The 15,900-nt window shown below is 45.9% G+C and overlaps 1 protein-coding gene across 20 annotated transcripts in view; it reads right to left on the bottom strand.

Moving 5' to 3' along the window:
• cac (calcium voltage-gated channel subunit cacophony) overlaps positions 1–15,900 on the bottom strand; it is a 154,267-nt gene that overhangs the window by 108,906 nt on the left and 29,461 nt on the right. For 15 of the 20 annotated variants that reach the window (XM_025306127.1, XM_025306135.1, XM_025306128.1 and 12 more), the window contains exon 1: positions 1,685–1,926. In XM_025306127.1, the coding sequence (XP_025161912.1) occupies positions 1,685–1,926 (242 nt within the window). Of the gene's footprint in view, positions 1–1,684; positions 1,928–15,900 lie in introns of those variants that run through there. The other 5 variants (XM_025306126.1, XM_025306150.1, XM_025306151.1 and 2 more) reach the window with 1 other exon arrangement.

Genomic DNA, 15,900 nt, shown 5'->3' with positions numbered 1-15,900 from the left:
CACAAATGTGCAGCTATCCCCCCGAGAGACAGGATTTGCTGCTTAAAAGCAGCGATTTAATGAGCGAACCAAAGATACAGCCGCGACGTCGCCGATTCGCCTATTCATAAGGAAGTCCGTAAGAAAATCGACGTGTTCGTTTTTTGAAAATATAAGATAATTTTGAGGGGAGACAACGACAACGACTACGGCGGCGACGATAACGACAACACGGAGAAACGTCACGAAAACGATCTCCACGGCGGGGAGAAATCGTAATTAGATTCGCTGGTGAACGGCCGGCGACGGCGCGTTGCTGGAAATAGAAAGTAACGGCCAAACAATCGAAGGCTAATCGATAGCGTGTAAAGCCGCACGGCGGCCGCGCGCGGGGAGTACAGACACCTCGCTACATTAGACTTTAATTCAGCCGCAGTAGTGCATGACCCGGCACGGGCATACGCAGCCTCATCTGGCACCATCTCCGCGACGCGACCGTAGGCTCTGGTTATCGTCGGCGGATAAATCCGGGTGGATTCAAGGACAAGAAGGTTTTGAAGGATCGGGGTAAAAACTGTTGGTGATAATCTCGCATTTCAGCATATGAGCAATTGTGCTCGAAAGTTCAGCAGCCGTGACAAAATAGAAGAGAAACGAGGAGGAAGAAAAGAATTGGAAAAAGCGGATGTCGAATTGAAATATAACAAATGGGGCAACGAATTTTCTAAAATATCTTGGAAAGTATTACGATATAATATTTGCCGTGACATCCTTCTCTCGCCTCGTTCTTCTTCCTTCACATAGCTTTACTTTTACTGTTACTTTGAAACAATAAGCAAAATATCTTCAAGTTTCGTAGAAAAAAAATATTACCTGACGAGTTGGCGCTTTTATTGGATTTTTATTCGGTTGGTGTGATATCGTTCCCGATCAAATAAATAAATGTCGGATGTTTCTTACTTCGCGTTACTTTTTACCATGACGTAGTCACGAATGAATTTGACAATCGTTAGTAATGAGTCGAACGATAATAACTCGACGTTCAATTGTTAGAGTGACGAGATACCGAACGAGAGCTCAAGCTTTGTCTTCCTTACCGACGCTTGCTTAGGGGTTGAACATACAGGGGTGAGAAATTTACCGACGGTCGCAGCTCAACGGGAACCTATCGACTGACGTGCGAATCACCGTACCACTCGTACCGTTTGATAACGTTTCAGTGTTATCCATGCCGACATTACGTCGACATGGTGATAAAAGAAATAGAGACGATGTCGGTAAAATAATTAACGAGGAGAACAGATTGGCGGTTTACCGACGTAAAATAACAATGTCAGAAATTAACAGCGAGATGTCTTGAGCGAACGCTCGCTTTTCAAACTTCTCTTTCTCCTTTCCAATGGAGTTCACACTTCTATAAACGGATATATGTTACCGTCACATTAATTTCAACACATTCCCCGAGTTTATATTTCACAATCTCTCTCATCTTCACTTCTAAAGCAGCATTTTTTAATTTCTTTGCGCTCTCTCGACTTAAGTACTCACACACAAGTGGGAAGCTTTGCCATTAACAAAATCCCTTTTATCTTGACAATTCAAATTTAAAATTTCTTTGTTTTATGAATTTAACGAGGCTCATAGCTGTTTGAAATTAATGGACGATATATTCGCGGCTAAAAGAAAAAAGATAGTTGTGACTTACATAATATCGCCAAGCTTAACCCGCGTCTGTATGAGGGCGCAGCTCTTGTGATCACTGGTGGTGACGGCTCTTCGTCTCCTGGTGGCATACTTGGGCATATCCGACTGCGTCGTGCCGCCGTCGAAACCACCGACCCCTGAAGTGGCACCATAACCACCGGTGAGGCCCATACCTGCACGCACCAGCGGAATGCTGCCACGCCGACGCGTAGACACGTGTCGACCTCCCACGCTGCCCAACATCCTGAAAGCATCAAAAGAGACGTCTTTTTAGGTGCAGAGCAAAATGCAACAAAGAATAAACGAGCTCAAATGTTACAGGTGATGGATTGGCTCTTGAAGCGAGCGCAAAGAAAAGGAATGTACAATTGACAATTCAATCGTAATTATCGTTTTATTCGTATCGTGTCGCAAAGCAATTAAACTGGATTTTCACTCTCTGCTCAAGTGACAGCAGACAAGCCTCCATCAACGCTCCGTCATAGATATTCTTCAACGCTTTTGCATCGCAATATTTACAGCATCAAGTCACCGTCACGTATTGATCATCCCTATTCGAAAAAAAATTTGACGGAGGATCAACGGACTTCTGTCTGTCTGTCTGTCATCAACTAAACGGACAGTGAAATCATTCAGTCTTATATTATTATGCGTAATCGCAGCGTAAGTGAGAGAAAAATTAGGATCATGTTCGACACTGAAGTTGCGCAGAGCTCGTGATATATCATACTACTAAATCGTATCCTGCGATATAACAGCGGACTAATTAAAACCGGTTGAATCGCCGCTGTTGGTCGATAAAAAAAGAAAAGTTTTCGTAGGGACGGGCTAACGAGGCATGGAAGAAGTCCGGCGCTTTGCCGTTCCTCCGTTAATTAGGTTACGTTGACTGGCCTAATCTCGGCACATCAGTAACAGTCACGCGATCGAGCACTCGCGCTCGTCTATTTTCCGACACCCTGCCTCTGCCGCCGCCGCTGCCGGCCATTAATAGTTTTTTTTTCTCTCTTACTATGTCGGAGATGTCCGCGCAATAATCTTTGTCGATTGTTGAAGAAAAGCCTATCGTGACGTGTGTGAAGAGGAAAAGAAGGAAGAGGCGATAGAAACTGTCGTTTTCGCTGCCTACGTTCGCGATGAATGAATAAATAAAAAAAAAAACTGCAACTCATTTATAAGATTATTACAGGACGATGTGAAAAAGAAGTATCATATGGAAAAGTATCAAACGTAAATCTACGTAGAAACGCGAGCCAGTTAGCTGCTTCATTTAAAAATTACCAAAATGACATTAGAGCAGTGCGTCAAAGAAAATGAAGAATGCAGAAAGGCGATCCGATTAGCCGTATCATGAGAATAAAAATGACAAAAATCGGAATATCATGTCGGAGACAGAATCAAACGGAGAGATCTATGTAGAAACACGAGAGACGGTTAGCTGTATGATGGAAACAAAAAAGACACAAGGGTCAAAGTGTAATATTACGTCGAAGAGAGCCAAGCGTGAATCTGCACAGAGCCATAAGCCTTTGTAATCGTACCGTAAACATCGAGATTCCCTCGTGTCCACGTCTCAGAGCAAACGTCACTTTTTCGACTTATGATCAATGAGACGTTTTTCACATTTGCGTTTTTAGCGAGCATGATCCTCTTTTAAATCAGCCGCGTATACACGTCGCACGGGATTCGTTCATTGAAGAGCAACGTAGACCGCACCGCAACCTCGACAACATGTACCACCGCGAAATATTCTATTAATTACTCGCGCTGTATGCTCTAGCTTCCTCGTGTGGCTTTCAAACATCAGCGCGCGAGCGCGAGCTCGACCGGCATGCGCCCCCTTTCTTCCCCCTTCATACCTCTCTTCATTTCCTGAAAGCGTCCGTCGTGCGCGCTGAAACCACGGAAAATAAAGTGCCACTGCTATCTATGCGCCGCGAAATCCGATTAATCATCATTCGAACGCGACGTACCGCTGGGTTCACCACCTCCGCCGCATCGAAAACATGCAGGCAGCGGGTTCGCGAGCGACAGGAGCATCCTCGAGCACGCAGCGTGCGCGCGGTCATCAAAGCATGATTTCGAAATTCCCGGGCGTTTTTAGGGCAATTAACAGCTTGACCTGAAACGACCCGAGAGACCGCGAAAATCAACAAATACGGGGCACGTGGGCACGAAGATTTTTCCACTCGTCTGAAAATGACGCGTTCCAAAATATGATATTTTGGAAATATGAAGGAATGCTCTTTACGCACAATTTGTTTGCGTTCGACATATTAAGGAAATTAAGGAAATACTACGTGATTGAATTATTAATATTTTATTACATGTACGCTAAAGGATGCAATTTCATTAGATTCAGAATTTCGTCAAAACAAGTGCAAAAATGTACTCTACGTCGATAATAAGAGCAAACTCGGGCCGCGATCGAAGAGGTATAGCATAAATATCGTCGTTGCGAAATCACCTCGATCGCGATGAAACACGTTGGATCCGCCGCGATACACAGCCGCCGTTGTTTCTGCCAATATCAAATTTGAGACTTCATTACGAGTTTCGCGGAGCTCCTCAAAGTTTCGCACCAAGCGCCATTACGCTAAGCAGTCGTATGTAGATTGGCGTACATTAAGCAGATGCATATCCCCTGGATCGAAAGCATATTTGATTATACAGTTTATGTGTTGCATGCCTCGAGCATTGCTTCCATTTAGAGAACACGCCCGGAATTCAAAATTACAGTTTTGCAAAATATCGCGAAATCCTGCTTATCAAACGAGACGCATCCCAAATTCGCCGGACTTGAACGTTTTAGAGAGCGTAACATCGAACCGAGAGAGAGAGAGAGAGAGAGAGAGAGAGAGAGACTGCGCTGAAATAAAATCAATTTCGAACCAAACGAGAATTTAACAGCTTCCACAATTTCCAAAATGAGGATTGTAAAATCTCACAAACAGTATGATTACCTGCAACATATTTTATCGAAAGAGAATCGCATCTCAATTCGTTGAAAACAAATCCGATTCTCAAATACGCGGTGAGTCAACGACGCGCATATAAAGCGTAGCCTGGCGAGATCGAAACGTGATTCTCCGTCCGTTTCGACCTCTCGCGGATGGAATCGTGACGATGAATATTCGCCGTCGACAATTCGCGCGTTAACACGCCGGTTCGCAGTTATTTGCGCGAACGAATTATTATCCGGTCCGTCTATCGAATGAACAAAACAGAATTACAATCCATTACGGGCACAATTGACGCGCCCACGCACGGAAACGCGCGCGCGTATGCGCACGTCACGGTGGCAAGGCAACGCGAAATTTCGCATGAACGAATGTATATTCCGTTGCGATGTATCGCCCCGTTCGCTCCACTAAGTAATCAATCCGCACATTTTTCCGCAGAGCCCATTTAATATCGTATCGTTATACCGAATCACCCTCATCCGCGCACGCATCTTTCGCTCGCGCGTTCGTTTATCCCGCTATATAAACGCTTAATGAAATGAAAGCATAACGGCCACCGCGCATCGATCCGTGTGTCGAGAATCGAGAAACGTAATCCATAACGGACCATGCTTATGAAAATAATTTCACGCGAACGCGCAATAAAATTACAAATGGCAAATACGATACATTTCTCTCCCGAAGCGCCGCGTTGCTCGTCCTAGTCGGATTTCGCGACGACTCTTTCCCCTCGGTATGTGAGTGTATTCCTTTGCTTTTTTTTATTATTTTGCAGGCTCGATTTGTGGACGCTGTTGACACGAAACGAGCTGGAACATTGGCGATTCGACTCGCGCGAACGTAGATTTTACCTCTCCGCTTCCTCTGCCTCATCCTTCTCTTTATCCGCGAGTCTTGTCTCGGATACGCTTTCAGGGGCAGATAATGAGAAATCGAACGGAACACGCGGACGTATTGATATCTATTGCGCTTCACGTAAACATTTAGGGAAAGTACATAGTCGTCTACATCTACATATATGTTGCTACAGAGAGCAGGGCTTCCCACGCCGGTGGTCGAAATTTTAGGATAGCAACCTGTTGCTAGGCATCCCGGGAACTCTTATCCCACCCTCGCTGTTACCCAGCAACCTCTGCCCTATTCTCCCTCGTCTCCCTCGCTTTTCCTCCCTCCCCGTTCGCCTTCTACTTCCACCGTTTCCCTTCGTCTGTCCTTTCCTCTTGTACCCTCCCACTTGTTCTCTCTCTCTCTCCCTCTCTCTCTCTCCCTCTCTCTCTCTCTCTCTCTCTCTCTCTCTCTCTCTCTCTCTCTCTCTACGTAGCGCGTGAAACGAGTATCATCTTTCCGGCTCTCGCGCACGGCCGTTCGCAAGAGATCACCTTTTTACGTCCGGACCATTGTTCTCTTCATCTTTGCTCCTTTGTGCAACGCTTCTTCTTTCACTCCTATTCCAATCGCAAATATTTCTGTCGTCGCCCTCTCGCGCTCGCTTCGATCTACTGCCGCTTTCATCACCACGTCATGTCACGTCGCGTGAATTCGTCGACCTCTACCACTTTTCTCGTCCGCCAACTTTCCCTTTTTTCTGCCTACGTGTTCGATACTGTGTGATGCCGGAGATAATGAGATTCTATTCACGCGCACATCCTCGTCTGTTCCCTTATTTGTTATTAGGGATTCCGATTTATTTATTTTGGGCGATTGATGGGTGAAATTCGTTTAAAAATATGGAAATAATTTCAAGTTTCAAGAGCCGCGGGCGCGTAAAGAGATATCTACATCCGGGCAAATTCGTTTCTACTTTTAGGAGGATATTGAATAAAAGTCGAATCAATTTTCGTTACATAATCCTGCCACCGCAATCGTGACAACATTTTCATTTTCACATTAAAAGAGAATTTTAAAATACGCAACTTTAGTAAACGAGAGCTGAGGATGAACATTGCCGTGTTTGCGCTCCTGTCGCGAGGGTGACGGTTTCGCAATGTGGAGTCTCTTACTTGGGAGCGGTTTCCCAGTTTCCCGCTTTCATACAATTCTACGACGCCTTAGGAAATCTAATAAAGAGCCGAAGGGATCGACTGACTTCTCGTAAAATTAGTCCGCCCCAGTCGCTTCTCCCGTCGAGGGACCAGAAGCGGGACACAGTAGCGCGTACAATGGGGAGAATCACGCGTAGGGAATAAGAAGGAGAAACAAATTTATAAAACCGCGGTTTCAGGACGAGGGAATTCCGATCAAGATGAATTTTATGTAAACAGTAGCGAGAGAAGAGAGAGAGAGAGAGAGAGAAAGAGAGAGAGACAAAAAGAGTCTCCAAGCTAAAGAAGTTTTACAAATAGGCTCGAGATTTATCTAATCAGCTGCACGATTGTATCCCAAGATGGAGAAATATACAGCAGACTCTATGAATACTGAATATCCCATGATATTTTTGCAAATCGAATTTTATCGCACGATAAGCGCGCTGTTAGCGATTCTCATCAATATGAATTTCTAAAATGTGCATATAATCCGCTTTCGGAAACAATTTTTTTTTTTTTAACGGGATCGATAATAAAAAATAAAGTAAAGTCGTTTCATTGAAAAATAAAGTTATGTGAAATTGGTTCAGCAATATTTTTTACACGACACTTGAACGGACAAGTAATAAACAAACAGACGGACAATGGAGAATTTCGATTCGGGATAGAGATGCGGGGTGTCCCTGACTCTTTCCCTGAAACGCGTTTTTCTAATCCTTAAATCTTGAATTCAAATTTCAAGCGTACTTTGGAAATTACATGGTTTCATATCGCTTATCTGATCCTAAGCGTAATAAAAGCGAGTAGTCCTTCGTGCGGCTTCAACAGAGCGTTCAAGCGTGTTCAAAATCGCCGAGGGATCGCAGTTGACGAGACATTGTACCTTGACTTTTCGATCCGCCCACATGGCCGCAGGTTCATTATACCCGCATTATACCACGCTTCGGATCTGCCAGCGCGTCGATGAGTGGACGATAATAAACGCCCGATTAATTCCGGTATTATTAATCACGAGCGAGCGAATCGCGTCTCTTGATTTCGCACGGCCGGTTATAATGGCAAAGTTCGCATAGCGACGCAACAAGACGAAACTCGCGCAAAGTGCCTGAATGGAAAGTTCCGATAAAGGAACGTTCGCAATGAAAGTGACACGAATCGACTATCTGATATGACCCGTATCGAAGGTAGATTACGAAGAGCGATTACGAAATTACAACGAATGAAAGACACGACTCTGACCTTTAATCTAATTATAAATGACAAATATTGCCAAACGTAATTACAAATATATTCATAACGATAATTGATTGCACTCTGCAAACACGGGTTAAAAAAAAAAGAGGAAAGAGAGAAAGAGAGAAAAAACGCTCATACATACACAATCATTTTATAAAATATTCTGGAGGATAAGGGCGATTGAGGAAATTACTAATTTCTTCAATTAAAAGTAGCAGCCATTCTGGCTGTCGGAGATTCTCACCATCTCGTAAATACTTGAGAGGTAAATTTCCACGGAGCGAGAGCGAATGACAATCCGCGTGCTTACTCTTTTTCGCATCCCTCTCTCGACCGTGTCTCTGCACTTCAACCCGCGTAGTCGGATTTAATTTTCTCTCTTATGATCGTCGCTCTCATTGACTATTAATGGACGAGAGCTAGAGGAGGGGTGAGGAAGAGCGAGTGAGAGGAAAATACCTCTCTCTTGTCTGGATCCCTGCTGGATCGGTTCGTTTATTTCGTTGGCCGTCTGCATACGACACTCGGTGAATAAACCTTCGAGAGATAGAGAAGGAAAAAAAGGGGAAAAGATGGATAGGAAGAAAGAATGAAGGGAGAATAGGGAGAGAGGGAGATAGCAAAAGAGACGACAAAGCATGTCGTTGCAATTTCACATTGCGTTCATTCCACAGGTTCCGTACGGTAATTGTACCCGCCGTTCCTTTGATCTAAATCGTACTCGGCCCGCGCGCTTTTGACGCGCGGAATTTTACGCGGGCGGTGAACGACTTAAAATCGAACCGCCTCGCTCCGTCGCCGGTCGCCCTCCCGCCATCAGCGATAATAAAGCGGAACTTCATCATAAAAATATAATCTTGCCCGGAATTTCTCAAGTACGCGCTTCAAGAGACCGTCCGTCCTTTCGCCACGTTATACATCTTCAAGTTGTATAGCAGAAAGGAGAAATCGAGAAAGAAGAAGATCAAACGTTTTCATCGCATTCACAAAATTCACGCCGATGTAAAACAAAACCGTACCAAAAAGTACGATTCGTTACACCGATGTAATATAAGAACCTGTGCGATAAATATCGCGTAAAAATAAACATTCCTTAACTCAGCTCGATCGTCTTCGAGCATCGACCTTCTCCAAGGCCGAGTGCCACGGGCGCGCACATTAGTCAACGAGCATCAAGGAATATTTACGTCCAATTAAGGAATATCGACCCTAAGAGTTTAATAGTTACGAAAACGTCAAAAAGTCGATAGCACGGAAAGCAATTTTTATTTCATACGCGGCAGTAAAAACAATTATCTCGTCATGTAACCGTTATAATTGCGACAATAATAAAAAAAAATCCTCAATGAACGATAAATTCTCTTACAATGCGGTGTACAATGATTCATTGTATCCCTGATAACATCATCCCCGATAACTTCAGTGTCACGTTGCACGTGTTACACAACTTACACATTTTAATCGCGTGTGCGCATTTACCAACTTAATATAGTAATCAGCAGTATTACGAGCCTTCGTGCGATCTCGCTATATTGCACGAGTGCCAGTGTGAGGTGAATTTTGTCGGCGGAGGAGGAGCGCGAGTCGGCGGCGAAGCTTCATACGCGATAATTACGTCACTCCGCGACGACGATCAATCTTCGGAACACGTGTAACGCAATCTTGACCAGCCGACAACATCGAAAGCCGACACGCGTCGTATTGCGTCTCGAAAGCATAACGTCATGCCAGACGCTCGTTAGCGTCGCATTCGAGAATTCCCGCAGGCACACAACACGTCGACGTTCTGTCGTCAAACGGAAAGGACGCACCGTGGACGCGTGCTCCAGAAACAATTAGCGCAATCCCACGATCGTTTATCGGACCCCGCGAGAACGGCGTGTTTAATTATTAACCATGCCCACTGCGAATCGGGTTCTTTGAATAGTCGCTTTAACGCGCGTTACAGCGTCAGAATTCAACGGGCGTTTCGCGCCGCGTTGGAACCGACGAATTTCTTACTGGCCCGCGACATGCAATTCATTTCCCACGGTCTCTGACACGGCCTCTTCGCGTTCCTTTGCCACGACGACGAGCGTGACAACGGGATTCGAAACCCCCCAGGATTCGAGGTGTTGCCGCGCTGCACCCGCTGGGAAATAAAAGTCTAACAGAGAGCGCCTCGTTATTCCGCCTGAAAAAAAGCACACAGGCCTTGTGCTTTTCCGGCCGAAGCGCGTTGCCTTGATTTCATTTACCGCCTCTCTCTCTTATATCATGCGAATCTCTCGAGGTTGCGAACTACTTCGAAAGTGTCTGCCGCCGCGAGTGATCCGAAGTTTTCAGCAGATAGGAACTAGCAACTCCGCTTGATTGGATGCAAAGCAGGGAAAGCGGTATAAATAATACCTCGAGTTGAATCATTCTTGTAACAGTTAATTCGCATTAAATTCGCCTCAATTACAATCGTAACGTAAATAGGAAGGGGGGACGCGAGAGTTGGGAGCGAGATGATGACGAGTAATAACGTTAGAACTGATAGTAAAAAAAACTCTTCGTGAATCCCAACGGGAATCGACTTCTAATTAGAAAAAGAGAGAAAGGAGGCAAAAGTTTCGACATCTCGAGAGACGGCTTTCGCGAGGCACGGAAGCAAACCCCAATTTTCATACACCACGCAACGCCCAATAAGTGGATGAACGGATCGCTCCGTAAACTTGAGATTGAGTTCCACGACGTAAAGACAAATATATGAAACACTCTTCTTAAAAAGAGAAAAAAGTCAAGCAACTGATAATTGAATGTGGCGAACTTTAATGTCGTCCATCTTACAAAATTGCAGAGTAAATTAATTATACTGATTAGATGTATTTTTAATTATAACGTCATTTTACGTTGTTGCTCCTTCCGTTTATCGCGAATTTCAGCCTCGCTTCAACTAACTGTTCGGGCGCGTTCACGAGGAGGAGTCGTTGCCAGGGGAGGCGGAAGTCGAGGGTGAATTGTGAGCTACGACAAGAGAAGGTGGCAGACAGGGGGATGAGTCAACAAAAGTAACAGAAAGAGGGATATACGACGACGGGAAAAGACGGGCATGACGTGAGCGAAATAATAATGGAGCGCCGACTTCCGGCTTTTTCGATCGACCGTTACGGAATCCGTAGTACCTTCGATCCATCCATGTCTTCGCGCTTATTCTTATACATAAGAGTATCTACATAAGAGTGGCCCGGGAGAAAAGGAGAGAAGGAGAGCGAAAAAGGACACGTGCTCCGGTTTCAGCGGTGAAGAGGACGTGTTCGACACACGTCGATCCCCGTGTTTCGAGGGATCGAGGGTTTCGGGGCTAAGAATGCTCGTGAAGCGGGCTTGATTGACACGCGACTCGATTACCACCCTCGCTATCAACCGCGAGTCGTTCTTTCGACGCTCACGTAGTTAATTCGATTGTCCCTCGCACGTCCGGAGGCGAAAGCAACCGACGGAGGAGAAACAACGCTTCGACGCTTGTAAAAAGCGCTTGTAAAAAGCGTGAGCCGTTTTCGGGAAAGTTTCAAGACAGGCCGAGATAATTGAGTTAGCGAAATATCTCAGTCCAGAGACCCGTCGAGCTCGAAATCGAGCTCGAACTCGACCGCCAAGAAATGGGATCGATATCGCGAGTACACTTACTTCCAGTACTCTCGTCCTTTAATCTTCATCGTCGATTGCGTCGAATGTCTTCTTTCTTCTAAGAGACACCCACGCTTCACTTTTTCACCATTGACGTCACGTGCACTCGATCGGAAACTTAACGGGGAAATCGCGATTAAACGACGAGCAACGCTAACGCGATCCGAACTCTGGAATATCGCAGCTCCGAAAGGAAGGACGACCGTCAGCGCGTCGCGGTTTTGTTGGGAGTGATGGTTAAGACAGTGTGTGCGTAAACATACATGTTCAATAACTTGAAAGGACATGGGAGAAAGAGTGGGGCGACTGTTGATTGTGTGAGAACAACATTAAAGGGAAAGGGTAACGGTCGTGTGAGCGAGAGAGAGAGCGCGATAGTACACAAATGAGCGAAATGACGACGTGTCTTGGAAGTCGTAACGTGACTCAAGCTGTGTTTCACGATTACCCGGTGATTCGGCTATACAATATTGGACAGTTACCTCTAAAAACTATTATAAATCATCATAAATCAAGAGGAGGGACGGGGAAAGGAAAGGAGAAAAAGAAACGAAGAGAGAGAGAGAGAGAGAGAGAGAGAGAGAGAGAGAGAGAGAGAGAGAGAGAGAGAGAGAGAGAGAAATCAGAGCTACGTGACAATTGAAAAATGACGATCGGCGAGTGCGACTGTTTTGCTTATTATCGTACAGACGCGCCTTAGAAGCGAGGAATCGATTTCTCGTCGGCATCGAGACCGCTTACTGCCGCCGCAATTTACAGCACGTCCGTGCGTTTCACTAGTCTGCAAAAATTTCCGTTAGCTCCCGGCGGTACAAGAACGATGAGATCGCTCATTGTGTTCGAACGAACGTTACCGTTTTCCGAGGGAATGCGATCGATAATACGATCGTCCTGCGAGAGAGAGAGAGAGAGAGAGAGAGAGGAGAGAGAGAGAGGAGAGAGAGAAAGAGTTACTTTCGGATGGGCTAAAACATGCTAAATATCCCACCATCGCTTCTTTCACGCGAAATCGCGTCATCGTCATATGCAATCGCGCGATAAAACGGCGCCAACCCCATTGACGGAAGTGGACCGCTGCCAAGCGAGAGTCTGATGAACAAGCACTTGGCGGTTCCTATTGCTCATTCTCTCGCCGATAAAGATTGCGTTCGCCCAGCGCGTTAAAGAGCCGTCGTCTCGCGCGGGTTTTACGTGCCGATGCGCGACATGTAAATCGTAAAACGCTCCTTGCTCGAAAAGTGGAAACAATCACGACGCGCGGTAAATGAGGAGCTAAAACGACGTAGAGTTTGTGCAAAATTTCTCGTGTGTCGCAACAAATTGCCCTCGGGCAATCGCGCACGAAATCGCGAAGATTAATATCTTACACACAGCAGACGGCTGTCTCACGACGAGGCGAGCGCGGTCACGCCGTCGCCTAAGCCGACATTTATGAGAGACGAAAATCAAGTGGAGAAGCAAGAGGAGCAGCGGCGTCTCAGCGCGGCTTAATTTATTAAGCGACCACAAATTCACAACTTACGACAACGTCGCTGATGCACTTATGCGCTCGAACGTATCGTGTTGTCGACTACTGAAAAATTCGCTCAAACTCAAACTCCTGCGAGTGCTTCTCCAACAGCGACAACCGCAACGTCGCGAGCGGAAATCAAATGTGTGTCGTGTTGAGGCGTTGAGGCTGACGAAGGTTAAACAAACCATAATCGCCCCAATACGATACAGCCCGAATGTGTCATAATAATAACAAATGTGTCACAGTTCTCCCTCGGGAAGCCAAATATCCCTCCGACACTCGCGCATTACACGCCATTTGGCAACCGCTTGCCCACCCACGTCATCGCCCGGTTTCGCGAGCGCGTCCCGACGCACGTACGCGCTTCTCTTCCCTTGCTTGATCGTCAGCGCTGGAGAAGATTGGCAGCGCATTGTTCGTACCACGAGCCTCATCAGCCGGAAAAGCTATTTCCCGATCAGATCCGCCAACGGCCGAATATCGACCGTTGAAAAGCCGTTCGAGGACGCGTTCGCTCGCTCGCTCGCGCACGAAGAGTCCTTCATTTTCCTCCTTGTCCTCGGGATCGACAGCTGCGATTTGACAGCCGCGTAACAGCCCGGGCTACCTTCGTTTTTAATATGCTGCAACTTTCCGCATCTTCTTCTTCTTCTTTCTTCCTTTTCTTTTTCTTTCTCCCCCCCTCTCTCTATTTGTCTGTTTGTCTGTCTATTCCCCTCTCCCTTTCTCTTGTTGTCTATCTACCAATCTCTCGCGAAACCTTTCGCGAGGAGTGACGTTTATCTGTGCGACATCGCCCTCTCTTCCTTTCGGCAGGAGGAAAGAAGATATCGTAATTCTTACAGAACTTACTGAGGACTCGCAATCGTCGAGTGAGATTTACTACGTACTAACGAAACATCCGTCACTTGAAAGTAGAGCGTATCGGCACAAAGACTTTCTCGCGACGCCATTTGGAAAACAGCCAGGATAGTAAAGCATTTCGCGATCAGAGCTCAGAGCCAGGATCATAATCGATCCGGAGGGTCGGTCTAGAGAAAAGATTGGCAGTCTGTTGTCGGATGATGTATGCGGGTTTCCATCGGAAAAGCTATTTCCCGATCGTATTCCTCGGCTCGATCTAAATCGAGGGTCGGGGAATACGCGTCACCGCGAGCCGTTAAATTACTCCGCCAACGAGCCTCGAAAGTTTAGACGAGCAACGTGGGCCGCTAACATGTATCCGACGAGGTAAATTCCGGCCTGGCTTGTATCTCGGCATTCAAACTTTGAGAGCGACCTAATCGACCGGTCGAATGGTCGGGGAAAAATCAGGCTAAGTCGTAGCGCGAATCAGAGAGACTGCGAAAAGAAAAGATTCGGGCGAAAATCAGCGCCACTTTACGCGTCTCTTCGATCTCATCCGCGAATCACAAGGCTGAATTTCAGCGCGCGGAGTAAGTTTGAAGTTTCTCGCCGCGAGCTCAATTCTTCGATTAATTTCGTGATCGATTTCGAGCCCGAACGTGGATTCGACGCGGTGCCTGCGATATCGGACACTCGCGATAGAGGCCTTGAAAGTTTAGGACACGCGAGACGAAGTATCAAAGGCCGGGCTTCTCGCGAGACTGAATTTCTCGCTCGTCTCTCTCATTCTCGCTCTCTCTCTCTCTCTCTCTCTCTCTCTCTCTCTCTCTCTCTCTCTCTCTCTCTCTCTCTCTCTCTCTCTCTCCTCTCTCTCTCTCATTCTCGCTCTCTCTCTCTCTCTCTCTCTCTCTCTCGATTTTCCCTCTTTTTTCGAAGGTAAGTCTATTGTCGTTGCAGCCGTTCGGTCGTCTGATATCCGACAAATCCGTCTCTCAACCTAACCTGGAATGTAACCTTAATCGAGTTTGCGTAGCAAAGCCTATGTATAGACTGCTGTTATTCGAAGCCGAGCTTCGAGGAAAGTCGTCGAACATTGAAAATGACAATGAAACTCGAGAAAGGTATCTCTATATGCCTTTGCGTTTGCAAGATAAAATGTAAATGATTACATATATAAAATATATATAAATCGACTGAACACGCTTTCATGCGTTTGCGTTTGCGATTGATTGCGCCTCGTTAAATTAATTAATATACAAAAATGCCGAAGATATCTCCTGAATAATTGAGGGACGAATGGACGAACGAATGTCGAAGCGCCGCCGCGTTGTTTTTCTTATTATTTGTGAAATGAGCGTTTACGTGTTCATTTCATGATAAAACATTTCAAGAGGTGCAACACCGTGGCGAAAGATACGAAGGCCGAGCGTGTATAGCTCCTGATGAAGACAAACAATGTCTTCAATATTCAGGTCAACGTTCTCGTATCTTTGTTCCGCACTTCACGAGTGTCGATTTCCGGTTCGACGACGGGACAAACAACAGTTTATTTTGCATGCGACTCGTTCGCTATAGACGCCTATTAAAATGCAGGATTTCTCGTCGGGTAAACAAACGCGTCGCGGCGCTTCGTTAAAATATTTTGGTAACATCTCGTGACCATCGTTTTGACGTTGGGTCATTTCATCAACTTATGAACATACGTAATTATACAATATTTTTGGCAAATCCCGACGACCGCGAGCAAATCTCGAATTAAAATTCCGTATTTAAAATAAAAAGGAAATAGGAGCAATATCGAATTCAAATAATTCAGGAAAAATATCCTATTGATTTATAGACATGTCTCGTGTGTTGTCCTCTACGTAGAGCGTCCTCTACGTAGGTTGACAATACCGATGATACCGATGCTTTCGCGCGAGCTATCTAGAGCGCTCGATGCAGCGGATCTGTCGATTTCTGGAAACGCGATATGGACATTTTG

The sequence above is a fragment of the Harpegnathos saltator genome, unplaced genomic scaffold (genome assembly GCF_003227715.2).
Source record: "Harpegnathos saltator strain DR-91 unplaced genomic scaffold, Hsal_v8.6 scaffold758, whole genome shotgun sequence".
In the NCBI taxonomy this organism is placed as follows: domain Eukaryota; kingdom Metazoa; phylum Arthropoda; class Insecta; order Hymenoptera; family Formicidae; genus Harpegnathos; species Harpegnathos saltator.
The sequence above is the reverse complement of the archived record's forward strand: the minus strand, read 5'-3'. Positions and strand labels throughout refer to the sequence as shown.